General features: G+C 47.3%; 1 protein-coding gene across 6 annotated transcripts in view; it reads right to left on the bottom strand.

Moving 5' to 3' along the window:
* LOC122542484 (uncharacterized) overlaps positions 1-12,431 on the bottom strand; it is a 128,064-nt gene extending 115,633 nt beyond the window's left edge. For 5 of the 6 annotated variants that reach the window (XM_043680251.2, XM_087981958.1, XM_087981959.1 and 2 more), the window contains exon 1: positions 11,886-12,430. In XM_043680251.2, coding sequence (XP_043536186.2) covers positions 11,886-12,050 — 165 coding nt within the window. In that variant the 5' untranslated portion in view covers positions 12,051-12,430. Of the gene's footprint in view, positions 1-11,885 lie in introns of all 6 variants that reach the window. The other variant, XM_043680250.2, reaches the window with a different exon arrangement.
* Positions 12,432-17,789: the final 5,358 nt, after the last annotated feature.

Here is a 17,789-nt window from a genome sequence, read left to right as displayed (position 1 = left end):
CTAAAGTAGCTACATAACTGCCAGAGTAACCTCCATAGGAGCTTGGTAACTAGAGGTTGAAGATAATTGATTAAGGAAACACAGAAGAAAAAGAATTGTCTTGGGCAGCAAGCATTGGTCTAGAACTTTCTCCCACAGAGTGAAGCCGGTTCATTGTCAAACAGCCCCCAAACACCTACTGCCAGAGGTCAGACATAAAGATTGGATCGATGAAGTCAATGATTCCATCCAAGCCTGACCCTTCAGATCATCCTGAAACATCTCAAAGAAGCTGCAGGTGTTCATTGCCAGTGAGAGTGGCCAGTCATGTGTAATGGACTCCAATCTGGAAGGGATATCAACTAGAGTTTTTTTTTTACTTAAAAAAGCTGGATTGTTCAATCTTGGCTTTAAAAAATCATTTGGAATTTAATGACAGTTCCCTGAATCATCCAACTGGTTGTTATAGTAACCACTGTAACCAAAGCAACGCAGCTTTCAGAGGCTTTGCTCACCAAATCAACAATTAGTTTTGTGGAAGCAGAGTAGTTCTTCAAATTTCAGTTCAGAATTGTCAGATTGTACAACTCCCCCCCCCCACCTCCCACCCACCCAGTAGGTTTTTGGAACTCTCCCAGGTTCACCCCTAACAACCCAGTTTCATACTCCTGCTTGTTGCTATGTCATCAGTGCCTCAAAATCACGACTTTTCACACAGTTCATCGCCCTGATCATGCATCTCCAGATTCTTAACCTTTTAATGAGGAGGAACTGCTTCCATTTGTCAGCTGTGTTACTAACCAGAGCGCACAGATTGAGGATAATTGGCCAAAAAAGAAACCACTGACAAAAAGGATGATCAGATCAGCCATGATCTCATTGAGTGGTGGAGCAGACTCGATGGGCTGAATGGCCTACGTCTGTTCCTACACCTTCCAGCTTGCTTTTCACTGCGAGACCCGATCTGGAATGCCCTGCCTGGAAAAAGGTAGCTCTACCAATAATTTTCAAAGAGGAAGCGGATTAAACACTCGGGAAGGAATTAATTTTGCAGGGCTGTGGGACCAATTGGATAGGTCTTTTAAACCAGGCACAATGGGACTAAAGTCTTCCTACTGCGCCATCAGATCTCAATACAACACATGAGCTTACCCCTCCAGCAAGCCTTCCCTTTTCCTTTCACTTGATCATTAAGGCTCAAGACTTTTTGTTATCCAATTATCATTTCCCAGTTCATCTTATTTTCTCTCTGGACTGATGACATTGATGGTACCTTATGCTTTGAGGTGACGATGAACATGTCAAAGGGAGAGTGCGTGTTTTGGCTCAGGATTGAGAGGGGATGCAAAACAACGGCTCTATGTTGCTACAGAGATGCTGACATTTGAGCGATGTCCCAGAGCATTTTAATATCAGCAAAACATTGAACAGACAGCAAGATCAATTCGTTCCATTGGGCAGTTGTGTTGCTAATCAATGGACAGAAATTTAAGGTAATTGGTCAAAGAACCATGGACGAGAAGGATTATCAGATTTGCCCTGATCTCATTGATGGGCTGCATGGCCTATTTCTGATCTGACATCTTATAGAATTCATAGAATCCCTCCAGTGTGGAAACAGGCTATTTGTCCCAACAAGTCCACATCGTCCCTCCAATGAATAACCCAACCAGACCCACTCCCACACCCCTACCCTATTACTGTACGTATCCCCTGACTAATGCACCAAACCTACACATCCCTGAACACTATGGACAATTTAGCACAGCCAATCCACTTAACCTTCACACCTTTGGACTGTGGGAGGAAACCAGAGCACCCGGAGGAAACCCATGCAGATCCGGGGAGAATGTGCAAACTCCACACAGACAGTCGCCCAAGGCTGGAATCGAACCCGGGTCCCTGGTGCTGAGGCAGCAATGCTAAACAGTGAGCCACATTTGCTTTTCAATGAGAGAGACTCAATCTGGAAAGCCGTGCCTGAAAATGCAGAAAAAGATCAGTAAACCAGAAGACGTAGGAATAGAAGTAGGCCATTCAGCCCATCAAGTCTGCTCCACCACTCAGGAAGATCATGATCATCCTTCCTGTCTGTTGTTCTTTGTGATCGTATTTGGGTTTGGTTGCTGGATAAAAGTCCCTCAAAACAGCACAGAGAACTCCCCCACTTTTCTTTGAAAAAGTGCCATGGGATCTTGCACATTCACCCGACCTGAAGGGGTGGCTTGAAGACAGAGTTTAACTTTGCATGTGAAAGACAGCACCTTTGATAATGCAGCACATCGTCCACTCCCGTACTGAGGTGTCAGCCTCAATCAGTGTGTTTGAGTCTCTCTGGAGTGGGACAAAAACCCCCCAACCTTCTGTTTTGGAGGAGTGACTGCTAACACAGAGCCACTGAGGCTGGCAGTTAATCAAGGGAAGAAAAATGTTTCAGCAATGCTACAATATTCAAAAGTACAGATGCACCAACTTTATCAGAGCGCATTTGAAGGAACACATCCCCATTGTGCTGTACTACGTGCTTCCAATAAAAAGCTGCTATTTCTTCAAAGATATAAGGGCAGTGCCAAATCAGAAACACTAAATAAGTATTTGCAAGGAACAATTTGGTCTTTGCAACAGTCCCTCCTATAAATTAACATCAGTGATACGCTATTCATGTTTTGAAGATCTAAAACTTTGAACCAGGATGGAATTATTACAAGGACCCCATGTGATTCAGAAGTGGCAGTCATGGTACTCAGTTGAGAAGATTACGTTCCACTTTGATCACTTAGCTCCAGACCTGATTATGGTCCTAGTCTAAAATTGGATGCAAGAACTGAATGCCAGCAATGAAGTGAGAGTAGATTTATTTTCTTTATGAATCCATGGGAAATGGGAGCTGCTGACTAAGCCAGCACGTACTGTCCTGGAGAAGGTGGTGGGGGCCTGCCTTCTTCTCCCACTGCATGCCTTTGTGGTGCAAGTACAAAGACTATATGGAGGGCATTCCAGGATTTTGGCCCTGTGATGGTGAAGGAATGGCAATACAGTTCCAAATCATGATGTGTGAGGCTTAAAGGGGAACTTAATGGAGATGGTATTCCTATATATTCACTAGCCTTGTCCTCCTGGGCTGGAGAGATCAGAGGAGTGTGGCGAGGCACTGTGGCTCAATGGTCAGCATTGCTGCCTCATAGCATCAGGGACCTGGGTTCGATCCCAGCCTCAGGCGACTGTCCATGTGGAGTTTGCATATTCTCCCTGTGTCTGTGTGGGTTTCCTCCCACTGTCTAAAGATGTGCTGGTTAGGGTGGAGTGGCTGTGCTAAATTGCCCATGCTGTCCAGGGATGTGGGTGTGTTAGCTGTGGGAAATGCAGGGTCCCAGGAATGGGATGGGTCTGGGTAGAATGCTCTTTGGAGCGTCGATGAGCTGAATGGCCTGCTTCCACACTGTAAGGATTCTGTGGCATACACTGCTGCTACTGTCTATCAGTGGGGGAGAGAGTGAATGTTTAAAATGATGGTTGGGGAGCCAGTCAAGCAGGCTGCTTTATTCTGGATTGTGTTGTTGGAGCAGCACCCAGACAGGTAGAGAATATTCCACTGCACTGCTGACTTGTGCCTTGTAGATGGTGGACTGGCAGAGGGTCAAAAATCCTGGAACTCACTCCCTAACAATTCCTTCACCATGGGTACTGCAGTGACTTAATATGGCAGCTCACTATCGCCTCCTCAAGGACTGGGGAGCCCAATGCATCAGTGGCAGATTAGGCACAGTGTTCAGACGAAAGCAACACAATTATAAGGTCAGTATTCAAGAAGGCAGGAATTTGGGGAGTGAGCTGGATTGGTAATCAGACAGTCAAATTAGTGTCTGACAGAATCGTGCTGCTGGAGTGGTTTCACATCAGGGTCAAGAACAGCACAGGCAGCAGAACATCATGGTGCACTGACCCAATGAAAGAGTTTCTCAGGAAGAGGCAACTAAAGTGCCTGCATTATAAAATTTAGGAGGCAGGCAGACGTTTAGGTGCAGTATTGCTTTTCATTGTCAAGGGAAAATGGTGAATCCTTGAAAAACAAGTAACATCAAAACCTACGTTTTTTTCCTAAATTTATATGTTTGCCTGAAGCGGGGCAGTGTTAAATAGTGATGTGCATATATTCAATGATTTAAAATGTTTAACAAAATAAAAGGGCTTGACTGGCATAGTGATCTGTACATAAAACAGACTAATTACCTGGAGTCAGAGCAAAGGAGCTAAAACTAAATTCTGTAATCGTCAAAAGCAATAGAACATCCCTGTGCTCTTGGTTAAAAGGTTGGTTTCAGGCTTTGCTTGTGAATGGCTCATTGGTTAAATAAGCATTTTCCTGGTGGTGAAAATGTTGAATAAAGTTTATGCAGGTTAAACAAAAGAAAAAGATGTTGCTTCGAAAAGGAAAGTGAGACACTTTTGACTTACAATGAGACAGAGTGCAATGACGAGCTAAAATTGTCACAAAGCTGATGTTGTCGACTCATCTTCTAATGTAAATTGAAGACCTTTATTACAAACAAGTTGAATATCTTTTAAAAAACAAAACTCATTAGTACTCGGAACATTGTCAGCCTTGTCAGCGATGTAATTTGTTGCTCAATGTCCTTGGGTTGGTGGGGAATTACCTTCCTGAATCATTGCAGCCCTTGTGCTACAGCAAGCAACACAACGGGCAGCAGTTCAGGTTTTAATTACAGCAAATGTGATGATCAAAAATTAAGTTAAAGTTTCAATGCTCCATTTTAAAGACAATCAGCACATGGGCAACAAGACATCAATTCCACACAGAGACAGTTTTCAAAGTCCTATTCGCTTTCCATTTTGGCAGAACACAAGCTATTGCCAACCTAATATATCCATCCAAATATATCATTGTATCTACATATCAAGTTATCAATGCAATATGGTTACAAAGGAAATAGCTTGAAGAGATCTGATATGGAGGTGAAATCCTACTATTGACAACACATCTTGGACAGAGTCAACTGTTCTTAGCCAGGACACTGTTTGGGGCATTTTTTGAAGAGGTTATGGTGACCTGAGACCATAAGTTCAAACTCCAGCTTCAGTCTAAATAATCAACAGAATCTGCTTGTGTGTGCATGTGTGTGTGTGTGAGAAAGAGAGTGCAAGTGCATGTGTGTGTGTGTGAGAAAGAGAGTGCAAGTGCATGTGTGTGTGTGTGAGAGAAAGAGAAAGAAAGAGAGAGAGAGAGCGCTTGCACGTGTGTGTGCGTGCATGTGGTGGAGCTTTATGTACAGCAGGTGAGGATAAAATAGGGCTCAGTTGTAGTAAACTGGGCCAGAGAGAAAAGAGGAAAAAGGAACAGGGTTATGACTGAGGCTGGAAATGTGTACTCTCATTCTAGTCCCACAGCTTCATGAGCTATAACATAGAATCAAAAATAATATTTCCACTTACCAACCTGATCAATATTATACCTTATCTATTTTTCAGGTTTGAAATAAGAAGATCAATCAGATTTCTTAATACTTCTTGTCAGATGTGGGAGTTTAAAGAGAGTTTAAGGGTTACTGCGGATTATATCTGCCATAAATGCTGTTGGACGCGAATCTTATCAGATCGAGTGGATCGGTGGGAGAGACAGATAGAAGCGATGAGGAATTTGCAACAGTATGTGATGGATGGCAGTTATAGGAAGGGGGGAAAGTCTCAGATACAGTCACATAGATGGGTTAACTCCAGGAAGGGTGAGAGAGGTCGGCACCTAGGGCAGGAGTCTTTTGTGGATATACCCATTTCAAACAGGCACGGTGTTTTGGAAAATGTAGGGGTGATGGATTCTCAGGGGAATGTAGCACGAACAGCCAAGTTTCTGGTATTGAGACTGGCTCTAATGCAACGAGGGGTACGTCAGCTTCCAAGAGATCAATTGTGTTAGGGGATTCTATAGTCCGAGGTACAGACAGACGTTTCTGTGGCCAGCAGAGTAAAAGCAGAATGGTGTGTTGTTTCCCTGGTGCCAGGATCAAGGATGTCTCAGAGAGGGTGCAGAATGTTCTCACGGGGGAGAGGGGCCAGCAGGAGGTCATTGCCCCCATTGGAAAGGAAAAGGTTGAGACTCTGAAGGGAGATTACAGAGAGTTAGGCAGAAATTTAAAAAGGATATTCCCAGAAATACATCCAGGGAAGTTATTTGGGTGGAACTGAGAAATAAGAAAGGGATGATCACCTTATTAGGATTATATTATAGACCCTGACAACAGTCAGAGGGAAATTGAGAAACAAACTTGTAAGGAGATCTCATCTATCTGTAAGCATAATAAGTTAGTTATGGTAGGGGATTTTAACTTTCCAAGCATAGACTGGGACTGCCATAGTGTTAAAGGTTTAGATGCAGAGGAATTTCTTAAGTGTGTACAAGACAATTTTCTGATTCAGTATGTGGATGTACCTACTAGAGAAGGTGCAAAACTTGACCTACTCTTGGGAAATAAGGCAGGGCAGGTGACTGAGGGGTCAGTGGGGGAGCACTTTGGGGCCAGCGACCATAATTCTATTCATTTTAAAATAGTGATGGAAAAGGATAGACCAGATCTAAAAGTTGAAGTTCTAAATTGGAGAAAGGCAAGAACTTTCGAAAGCTGATTGGAGGCAGATGTTCGCAAGTAAAGGGACGGCTAGAAAATGGGAAGGTTTCAGAAATGAGATAACAAGAATCCAGAGAAAGTATATTCCTGTCAGGGTGAAAGGGAAGGCTGGTAGGTATTGGGAATGCTGGATGACTAAAGAAATTGAGGGTTTGGTTAAGAAAAAGAAGGAAGATCGAGTGAATCCTTAGAAGAGTATAAAGAAAGTACGAGTATACTTAAGAGGGAAATCAGAAGGGCAAAACTGGGACATGAAATAGCTTTGGCAAATAGAATTAAGGAGAATCCAAAGGGTCTTTATAAATATATTAAGGACAAAAGGGTAACTAGGGAGAGAATAGGGCCGCTCAAAGATCAGCAAGGCAGCCTTTATGTGGAGCCACAGAAAATGGGGGAGATACTAAATGAATATTTTGCATCAGTATTTACTGTGGAAAAGGATATGGAAGATTTGGACGGGAGGGAAATAGATGGTGACATCTTGCAAAATGTCCAGAATACAGAGGAGGAAGTGCTGGATGTCTTGAAATGTTTAAAAGTGGATAAATCCCCAGGACCTGATCAGGCGTACCTGAGAAGTAAAGGGACGGCGAGAAAATGGGAAGCTTTCAGAAATGAGATAACAAGAATCCAGAGAAAGTAAATTCCTGTCAGGGTGAAAGGGAAGGCTGGAATGCTGGATGACTAAAGAAATTGAGGGTTTGGTTAAGAAAAAGAAGGAAGATCGAGTGAATCCTTAGAAGAGTATAAAGAGAACTCTGTGGGAAGCTACAGAAGTGATTGCTGGGCCTCTTGCTGAGATATTTGTATCATCGATAGTCACAGGTGAGGTGCTGGAGGTTGGCAAATGTGGTGCCACTGTTTAAGAAGGGCAGTAAAGACAAGCCAGGGAACTATAGACCGGTGAGCCTGACCTCGGTGGTGGGCAAGCTGTTGGAGGGAATCCTGAGGGACAGGACGTACATGTATTTGGAAAGGCAAGGACTAATTCGGGATAGTCAACATGGCTTTGTGCATGGGAAATCATGTCTCACAAACTTGATTGAGTTTTTTTAAGTAACAAAGAAGATTGATGAGGGCAGAGCAGTAGGTGTGACCTATATGTCATTTACATAAATGATTTGAATGTGAGCATAAGAGGTACAGTTAGTAAGTTTGCAGATGACACCAAAATTGGAGGTGTAGTGGACAGCGAAGAGGGTTACCTCAGATTACAACAGAATCTGGACCAGATGGGCCAATGGGCTGAGAAGTGGCAGATGGAGTTTAATTCAGATAAATGCGAGGTGCTGCAGTTTGGGAAAGCAAATCTTAGCAGGATTTATCCACTTAATGGTAAGGTCCTAGGGAGTTTTGCTGAACAAAGAGACCTTGGAGTGCAGGTTCATAGCTCCTTGAAAGTGGAGTCGCAGGTAGATAGTGAAGAAGGCGTTTGGTATGCTTTCCTTTATTGGTCAGTGTTGAGTACAGGAGTCGGGAGGTCATGTTGCAGCTGTACAGGACATTGGTTAGGCCACTGTTGGAATATTGCGTGCAATTCTGGTCTCCTTCCTATCGGAAAGATGTTGTGAAACTTGAAAGGGTTCAGAAGAGATTTACAAGGATGTTGCCAGGGTTGGAGGATCTGAGCTACAGGGAGAGGCTGAACAGGCTGGGGCTGTTTTCCCTGGAGCGTCGAAGGCTGAGGGGTGACCTTATAGAGGTTTACAAAATTATGAGGGGCATGGATAGGATAAATAGACAAAGTCCCAGCCTGTTCAGCCTCTCCTGTAGCTCAGATCCTCCAACCCTGGCAACATCTTTGTAAATCTTTTCTGAACCCTTTCAAGTTTCACAACATCTTTCCGATAGGAAGGAGACCAGAATTGCACACAATATTCCAACAGTGGCCTAACCAATGTCCTGTACAGCTGCAACATGACCTCCCGACTGGGGTCAGGGAGTCCACAACTAGAGGGCATAGGTTTAGGGTGAGAGGGGAAAGATATAAAAGAGACCTAAGGGGCAACTTTTTCATGCAGAGGGTGGTACGTGTATGGAATGAGCTGCCAGAGGATGTGGTGGAGGTTGGTACAATTGCAACATTTAAGAAGCATTTGGATGGGTATATGAATAGGAAGGGTTTTGAGGGATATGGGCCGGGTGCTGGCAGGTGGGACTAGATTGGGTTGGGATATCTGGTCGGCATGGACGGGTTGGACCGAATGGTCTGTTTCCATGCTGTACATCTCTATGGCTCTATGAACCATAATTATTGATTTATCAGAACAAAACTCTTGCAGTGCATTTACAATAATTTGATAACATACACAGTCACTAATTGAGAAGTATAAAATGTTTATCCCTCTAATTAGCCCCAAACCAAATCAGCCATCATACACGTGTCATTCAGCAAAAAGAGAAAAAAGATTTCTCTGCAGAGATGGGCACTCTATGAAAAAAAAAGGGCTGTTGACTTATTCAAGAAGGCAAAAAGAATATAAATCAGAGAATGCTCTGGAGTCAGTTACTCTGAGGTTCAGGCATGAGTGGACTTCATTAACCTTGCACAGTTGTCTCTGAAGTCTTTGCAAACACAGCTTACTCACAAAATATGATACTGAGAAGCTTCTGCAATCATTCTTTCAGAAGAAAGAATAAGTTCCACCCTGAACTCAACCTTAGGGTTCTTTCAGAAATAGCAATCTCTCTTTGTAGTTTTAAACTTCTTTATCAAAAGAGTGGTGAGGAAGTGAGCAACATGGATTCAGTTAAGAGGAAACTTATAAGGGAGAAGGGAAAGGGGCATTAGGCTGATAGACTGAGAGGTGAAAACGATAGAGGAGGCTTAATTGCCACATAGACCAGTAAGGTCAAATGGCCTGTATATCTGCACACCCTTGGAGTGCAGATATCATTCTGATCAATCAACACTGCACTTCCTCCAAGGATAACACATCTTTCCTTAGGTGTGGTGACTGAGGAAGAAATCCCATGGCCCCAGTGTTGCTTCTGGCCAGGGCTCCCAAACTGACTACAGCAGTCTCAAACCCAACCCAAACACATCCTGTCCCCTACATCCTGTGGTCCTGGCTATTGATTTGATTTGATTTATTATTGTCACGTGTACAGAGATACAGTGAAAAGTATTGTTTTGTGAGATATCCAGGTAAATCATACCTTACATAAATATGTCAGGATGATAGAACAGAATGCAGCACATAGTATTACAGCTACAGTGAAGGTACAGAAAAAGATCAACTCTAATATATGAGAGGTCTGTTCACAAGTTGTTCAGAGTATTGAAGGAGGTGGCACCCATCCCTTAAAGAAAAAGCAGGAAAACATTTCAGAAACAGTGAGTTCCTGGAAGAGAGGGACATGGGCCTGACATCATTGAATGAGATTCAAATCATACAGGAACACACTGGAAAGGGTGGCATGATGGCACAGTGGCTAGCACTGCTGCCTCACAGCACCAGAGACTTGGGCTTGATTCCACTGTTCGATGACTGTTATGTGGAGTTTGCACATTCTCTCTGCATCTGCGTGGATTTCCTTCTGCAGTTCAGGTGGGAAATGCAGGATTACAGGGATGGTATGGGCCTGGGTGGGACACTGTTTGGAATGTCAGTGCAGACCATGGGCCAAACAGCCTTTATCTGCACTCCAGGATTCCCACGATTCTTTATGAAATCTCTCAATGCTTGCGATGGTCCTGTCTTTCATGCAAGTTCAGGGATCTGTAAAGAGAAACCAGTAGCTGGTGCAGCAAAACTGCTGCCTGACGGGCAATGACATGGGGACTGACTGTGATCAAGGAGTCTCTCACCCAGAAGGTTCAGATTTCTTTTCTCTATTGGCTACTGCAGGGTTTTTCCCATTGTTACACTCAATGGCAGTTATGCCAATGTAACACTGGACCTGCATCTACTATAGAAGCTTCAGGCACATCAGAATGAGGAGGTTCATGCTGGCGATGTTAGCTCCCATCCAGCTGTGTTTCAGATGCATGGTGACAGTTTCCAGTTCCTTCCAATCAACGTCCTATCTCTCCACAAAGACTAGAAAGAGAGCAGAACTATTTCTCAGAGATGACACACCACTGGGAGCATTGGTGCAAATTGTAAATTCATTCAGCTTAATGTAAAGCAGAGAGCTCTGTTTCTTTTTGCAGTCTTGCAATAGGTGAGAGGAGGCCTATGAAGAGTATAGTCCTGTCTGGCTGAATGCCTGGTTCTGAGGATTGTACATGCTCCTAGCCTTTCAGAGAGCTCATCTTAAAGGACTGCATGTGTTGTGTGTATATAAACATTGTGACTCGTCCTGATAGTTAATTTGCTTTGGATTTGGAGGCTGAAAACAGTTAGTCTGCTTCATAACTTATTGTGTTTTATTGTTTTAAATAAACTAGTCCACTGTGTTAATCAGTTCCTGACAAGCAATCATCAGACGATTGTTTTTAAACATGACACTGTACTGCAAATACCTTGTTTGTCACATGATCATTGCATTTTCCTTTGACAACTACTTTTGCTTCATGGCACGGGGGCTCAGTGGTTAGCACTGCTGCCCCACAGTGCCAGGTACCCTGGTTTGATTCCACCCTTGGGCGCCTGTGTGTGTGTGTGGAGTTTACATGTCCTCCTGTGTCTGCATGGGTTTCCTCCGAATGATTCATAGGATCCCTACAGTGTGGAAACAGACCATTTGATCCAACTAGTCCAAAGAATAACTCGCCCAGTCCCATTCCCCGACCCTAATATTCTACATTTACCCCTCACTAATGGACCTAACCTAGTGCTCTGGTTTCCTCCCACAGTCCAATAATGTGGTTACTAAATTGCCCATAGTGTCCGGGGATGTGCAGGTTAGGTGGATTAGCCATGGTAAATGCAGGGTTACAGGAATAGGATAGGTGGTGGGATGTTCTTCGTAGGTTTGATGTGGATTCGATGGGCCAAATGGCCTGCTTCCACACTGTCGGGATTCTATGATTCTAAGTCGCCTCAAATAGAGTCAAGGGAATTATCAATGAAATAACTGGTGTGGGGCTAGACTAAGGCCAGTGAACTTTTCATGTTACTCCGGTATGAATCGGAGAAGTTTGTCAACTCCAGATTTAGTTACTAGCTCAGCATCGGCTCTCCCAGAGCACCATACACAGGGTTTCAGACTTTCAGATGTATGGTTACTTCCTGGCTTGGCTCCAATATCACTAAGCGCCACTTCCACAAAGTTACCTGCGGTGATAACACTGTGTCAGAACAAACTTTTCATAAATACCTGAAATCGGAGCTGAGATCTTCGGGTCCTACGCAGTGCTTGTGAACCACTGTCCAGTTCAGACAGGGTGAGGGGTGGGGACTGCAACAGCCCGTAGCTTTGCCAGCTCCCGCTTACCCCCACCCTGCGGCGCCGGTCCCTCCGGCTGGCGGTGAAATCAACCATTTGTCAGTTACACACAGTGCCCGGGAGCCAGGCCGGGGATCACATCACAAATCACATGCAGCACAACTGGGAGGGACCAGCCGGGGATAGAGTGCCCCAATCGCCTGCCACTTACCCCAGGCACGCTGCAAAAGCGAGGCCGAGAAATCCAGCCACTCGCTGGCTGGTCGTGTCACAAATCATTCTTTTGTTGTCACTTTGAAACAGCCCGCCTCCTGCGTCCACAGTAACCAGAAACACACTGACAACAGTGACCAGCAACTCTCTTAGTCCTCTCTTCCCACCCCCAGAATGTTTTCAGAGGGTGTTACACTCCCTTCCCATTCAGTTACAATGTATCCCAGAGGCCGGATACTTTGCCTGGAATTTGACTACAATGTATCCATCTGGAAACAGTCACTTTCAGTTACAATGTATCCAGGGTCCTGTGATTTCAGGCAGACTGCGCCTGCGTGGCTGGCTCTGGCAGCGCGAGCAATCGCGGGAATTCCGCTTTGAATCAAAGGGCCGAGACAAATGAAGAGTTGCAGTTGTCTAGCGCCTTATAAGGGTCCTCCTTCTCTCCCCCCTCTCCCTCTCCCTCTCCCTCTCCCTCCCCCCCCCCCCCCCTCCCTCTCCCTCTCCCTCCCCCCCCCTCCCTCTCCCTCTCCCTCCCCTCCCCCTCTCCCTCCCCCCCCTCCCTCTCCCTCTCCCCCCCTCCCTCTCCCTCTCCCTCCCCCCCCCTCCCTCTCCCTCCCCCCCCCTCCCTCTCCCTCTCCCTCTCCCTCCCCCCCCCCTCCCTCTCCCTCCCCCCCCTCCCTCTCCCTCTCCCTCTCCCTCCCCTCCCTCTCCCTCTCCCTCTCCCTCCCCTCCCTCTCCCTCTCCTCCCTCTCCCTCCCCTCCCTCTCCCTCCCCCCCCCTCCCTCTCCCTCCCCCTCTCCCTCCCCCCCCCTCCCTCTCCCTCTCCCCCCCTCCCTCTCCCTCTCCCTCTCCCTCCCCCCCCCTCCCTCTCCCTCTCCCCCCCCTCCCTCTCCCTCTCCCTCTCCCTCCCCCCCCCTCCCTCTCCCTCTCCCTCCCTCTCCCTCTCCCTCTCCCTCCCTCTCCCTCCCCCCCCTCCCTCTCCCTCTCCCTCCCCTCCCTCTCCCTCTCCCTCCCCTCCCTCTCCCTCTCCCTCCCCTCCCTCTCCCTCCCCCTCTCCCTCCCCCCCCCCTCCCTCTCCCTCCCCTCCCTCTCCCTCCCCCCCCCCTCCCTCTCCCTCCCCCCCCCTCCCTCCCCCTCCCCTCCCTCTCCCTCCCCCCCCCTCTCCCTCCCCTCCCTCTCCCTCCCCCCCCCTCCCTCTCCCTCCCTCTCCCTCCCCCCCCCTCCCTCCCTCTCCCTCCCTCTCCCTCTCCCTCTCCCTCTCCCTCCCCCCCCCTCCCTCCCTCTCCCTCCCTCTCCCTCTCCCTCTCCCTCCCCTCTCCCTCTCCCTCCCCCCCCCCTCTCCCTCCCCCCCCCCCTCCCTCTCCCTCTCCCTCTCCCTCCCCCCTCCCTCTCCCTCCCCCCCCCCTCCCTCTCCCTCTCCCTCTCCCTCCCCCCTCCCTCTCCCTCCCCCCCCCTCCCTCTCCCTCCCCCCCCCTCCCTCTCCCTCTCCCTCTCCCTCCCCCCTCCCTCTCCCTCCCCCCCCCTCCCTCTCCCTCTCCCTCTCCCTCCCTCTCCCTCCCCCCCCCCTCCCTCTCCCTCTCCCTCCCCCCCCCCCTCCCTCTCCCTCTCCCTCCCCCCCCCCCCTCCCTCTCCCTCCCCCCCCCCTCCCTCTCCCTCCCCCCCCCTCCCTCTCCCTCTCCCTCCCCCCCCCTCCCCCTCCCTCTCCCTCTCCCTCCCCCCCCCCTCCCCCCCCCTCCCCCTCCCCCCCCCTCCCCCTCCCTCTCCCTCTCCCTCCCCCCCCCCTCCCCCCCCCTCCCCCCCCCCTCCCTCCCCCCCCCCCTCCCTCTCCCTCTCCCTCCCCCCCCCCCTCCCTCTCCCTCTCCCTCCCCCCCCCCCTCCCTCTCCCTCTCCCTCCCCCCCCCCCTCCCTCTCCCTCTCCCTCCCCCCCCCCTCCCTCTCCCTCTCCCTCCCCCCCCCCCCCTCCCTCTCCCTCCCCCCCCCTCCCTCTCCCTCCCCCCCCCTCCCTCTCCCTCCCCCTCCCCCCCCCCCCCCCCCTCTCCCTCCCCCTCCCCCCCCCTCCCCCCCCCCTCCCTCTCCCTCCCCCCTCCCCCCCCCCCTCCCCCCCCCCCTCCCTCCCCCCTCCCTCTCCCTCCCCCCCCCCTCCCTCTCCCTCTCCCCTCCCTCTCCCTCTCCCTCTCACCCACCAAAAAAAAACCCAACAGCTGCTGAATCACTGTTCTCCTGCAGAAGGCGGCAGCTCCCGCACCTCATGGGATGGTGATCAGAACCTCAGCTTTGTATACAAACAGGATCCTTACAGCAGGCCCTTCGGCCCATTGAGTCCAAACCGATCCTCCGAAGAGCATCCCATCTGGACCCAACCCACCTAGTCTGTCCATCCCTGGACACTATGAGCAATTTAGCATAGCCAATTCATCCTAATTTGCACCTCTTTGGACTGTGGGAGGAAACCCACGCAAACACGGGGAGAATGTGCAAACTCCACAGTTTCCCAAGGCTGGGATTGAACCTGGATCCCTGGTGCTGTGAGGCAGCAGTGCTAACCACTGAACTACCATGCCGTGATGTTAATTGAGCGATAGATATTATTCGCAGGGACTTGAATGGGTGTACTTGTGGTACCATGGTAGTGCTCCTACCTCGAGGCTAGATAGTCCAAGTTCAAGACGCATTTGCTCCAGAGGTGTGTCATATGACTAAAGAAATTGACTGAAAAAAACTTGAAACAACAATGGGAGCTGGTCCAGCCTCGGGTGACTATTGACGTGGAGTTTGCACATTCTGCCCCTGTCTGCGTGGGTTTCCTCCCGCAGTCCAAAGAGGTGTAAGTTAGGGTGAATTGGCTATGCTAAATTGCTCATAGTGTTCAAGGGCGTGTAGCTTAGGTGTATTAGGCAGGCGTAAATGCATAGTAATAGGGTAGCGGAATGGGTCTGGGTGGGTTACTCTTCGGGAGGTCATTGTGGATTTGTTGGGCCGAAGGGCCTTTTTCCACAGCGTAGGGATTCTATGATTCTATTGTAGGTTAATGTGGTTTACTTGTGGGGGGTCAATTTAGCTCAGCTGATTGTTTTGTAAACCAATGTGATGCTGACAGTATAGGTTAAATTCCTCCGTGGATGAGGTGATCATGAAGAATTCTCCTTCTCAACCTCTCCCCTTGCCTGAGGTGTGGTGTTGGTACAGTAGATCCTCATAAGCGAACATTGACAGGTGATCAGAACAGGCCAGTCTCTCTCTCTCTTACAAAGAAGTCAGCTGCCACCTGCTGGTGCACTTGCACACAGACAGTTCCCAGTTGAAATCTGTTCTAGCCAGCCCATTCTTTCACATCGGCAAACTGCTCAGGGCGAGCAAGCCAGTCTCGGGATGGATGTTTTGGCTATGGAGAGAGCACCATAAGGTTTTACCAGACTGATTGCTAGGATAATAGGACCAATTTACGCAGAGAGACTGGATTAAGGCAGAATTCCTCAAGAATTACTCCTACTGTCATTTACATAGAAATCATAGAATTCCTATAGTGTCAAAACAGGCCATTTGACTCCACACGAACTCTCCGAAGAGCTTCGCCCCAGACCCACCATAGCCTTGTAACCCTGCATTTCTCATGACTAACCCACCTAACCTGCATATCCCTGAACACTATTGGTAATTTGGCAAGGTAAATCCCCCTAATTTACACATCGTTGAACTGAGAGGAACCCATACAGTCATAGGGAGAACATGCAAACTCCACAGGGACGTCCATCTAAGGTTAGAACTAATGTCCCTGTTGCTGAGGCAGCAGTGCTAACCACTGTGCCACTTTATGTTTTAACTCTCTACTCTCTTCAAAATACTGTACACAGAAACATATTTTACCTTGAAAACTTAATTAGCAAGTGTAAGTAACTTTATAATTGTCAATCAACACCATCCTTTCAATTTAGTACCTCTGGAAAATACTGAAATCCTCATTGTCATAAAATTATTGAGTCACAGAGCGTGCAAACAGACCCTGCAGTCCAACTCATCCAGGCCTTCGTAAATTAGGGAAATGTTAGTTCAACTCAATTAGATTACAGTTTTCTACTCTCCCAAAAAGATTGCGTAATTTCCAGAGGTAGAGATAAGGGTGCTGAGAAGGTGCAGAACGCTGCAGCAGACTGAACCACCTTCTCACTTCCGGCCTTCTCGGCTTGTTTTTTTTTTGTTAGACTGTTAAAAGCAAGTCTGCAAAGACAGGTGGTTTTTTTACTCTTGACTGAGGTAATGCATTGGAAATAGTGGGGCTTGATTTCCAAAGTCATTACAAAGTTTAAAATCTCAACTTACGCGAAGCCTCTAATTTACCTGCTTGATGGATTCGGGTTAACAACTTCAACCACAGCCCGAGCCCGAGCCCAAGCCAAAGGGCTATGTGCCTATTCGGTTTTCTCTGTATTTATGTTTAACCTGTGTATTGAATCTTGTGAACAAGTGCTGGTAAACTGTTTCTCCAGTATTTTTCTCCACCGTTCATAACGCCTTTTTAGAAGGGATTTGGAGTTTGAACTGATAGCTCTTCATTGCTTGCCCTTGGCGGAAAACTATATCTATAATAAATAATAGTTCACATTCATAGGACATCCTGTTTGTGGTTGTTAACCTATCTTCCTATTTTTGCTACAATAATGGGTAACTTCTCATTTATCCACATTTTACTGCATCTGCCATGCATTTACCTATTCACTGACTTGTACACTAAAGCAGCCCTGCATCCTCCTCGCAGTTCACCTTCCTATCCAGCTTTATGCTGTCTGCAAACTTGGAGTCCAAGCATTGATCCCTGCAGTACCTCACTACTTACTGCCACGCAGAAAGTGATCTATTTATTTCCACTTTGCTCCTGATTTGTCAATCAGTTCACTATTCATGGCAGTGCACTACCCGCAGTTTCATGCACTACTTTTACATAGGTTTCCACATAAGAAAAGTATCAAAAACCTTCTGAAATCCTTTGTAAATCACAGCCACTGGCTCCCCCTTATCAGCTCTACCAGTTACAGCCTTGAAAATTCCAGTAGCTTTGTCAACGAGATTTCCTTTTTGTAAATCCGTGCACCTCTGTCCAATCCTGTCACTGTCTTCCAAGTGCTCTATTTTAATCACGAACTCTAGCATTTTCCCTACTACTAACACTAGCTAATTAAATCCTTGCTAATTCTCTTTTCTTTGTTAAATAATGGGGTCAATTAACTACCCATCAATTCACAGAAACTGTGGTCGAGGACATAGAATCTTTCAAGATTACCACCAATACATCCACGACTTCTCAGTCACTTCCTTAGGTACTTTGGATATAGATGACCAGGCCTGGGGATTTATCAGCCTTTAATCTCCATTTCCCAATACCCAATTCCCTATCAATATTGATTGCCTGCAGTTACTCTCTCATGACATTATCACAAAATGATTGAAAAGCAATATTTGTGTCTGCCTTTGTGAAGGCAGAAACAAATTACATATTTAATTGATTTACCCTTTGTTCCCATTTCAACTTCCCATTTCAGACTGTAAGAGATCGACATTGTCACTTTTTTTTCCACATTCCAAAAGAGTTTACTAATGCATTTGTATATCTGCCAAAAGCTTGCT

Source organism: Chiloscyllium plagiosum, unplaced genomic scaffold (genome assembly GCF_037043375.1).
Source record: "Chiloscyllium plagiosum isolate Xiang-an unplaced genomic scaffold, Cpla_swu_hap1 HiC_scaffold_42, whole genome shotgun sequence".
Taxonomy (NCBI): Eukaryota; Metazoa; Chordata; class Chondrichthyes; order Orectolobiformes; family Hemiscylliidae; genus Chiloscyllium; species Chiloscyllium plagiosum.
This window is presented reverse-complemented; position numbering and strand designations above follow the sequence as displayed.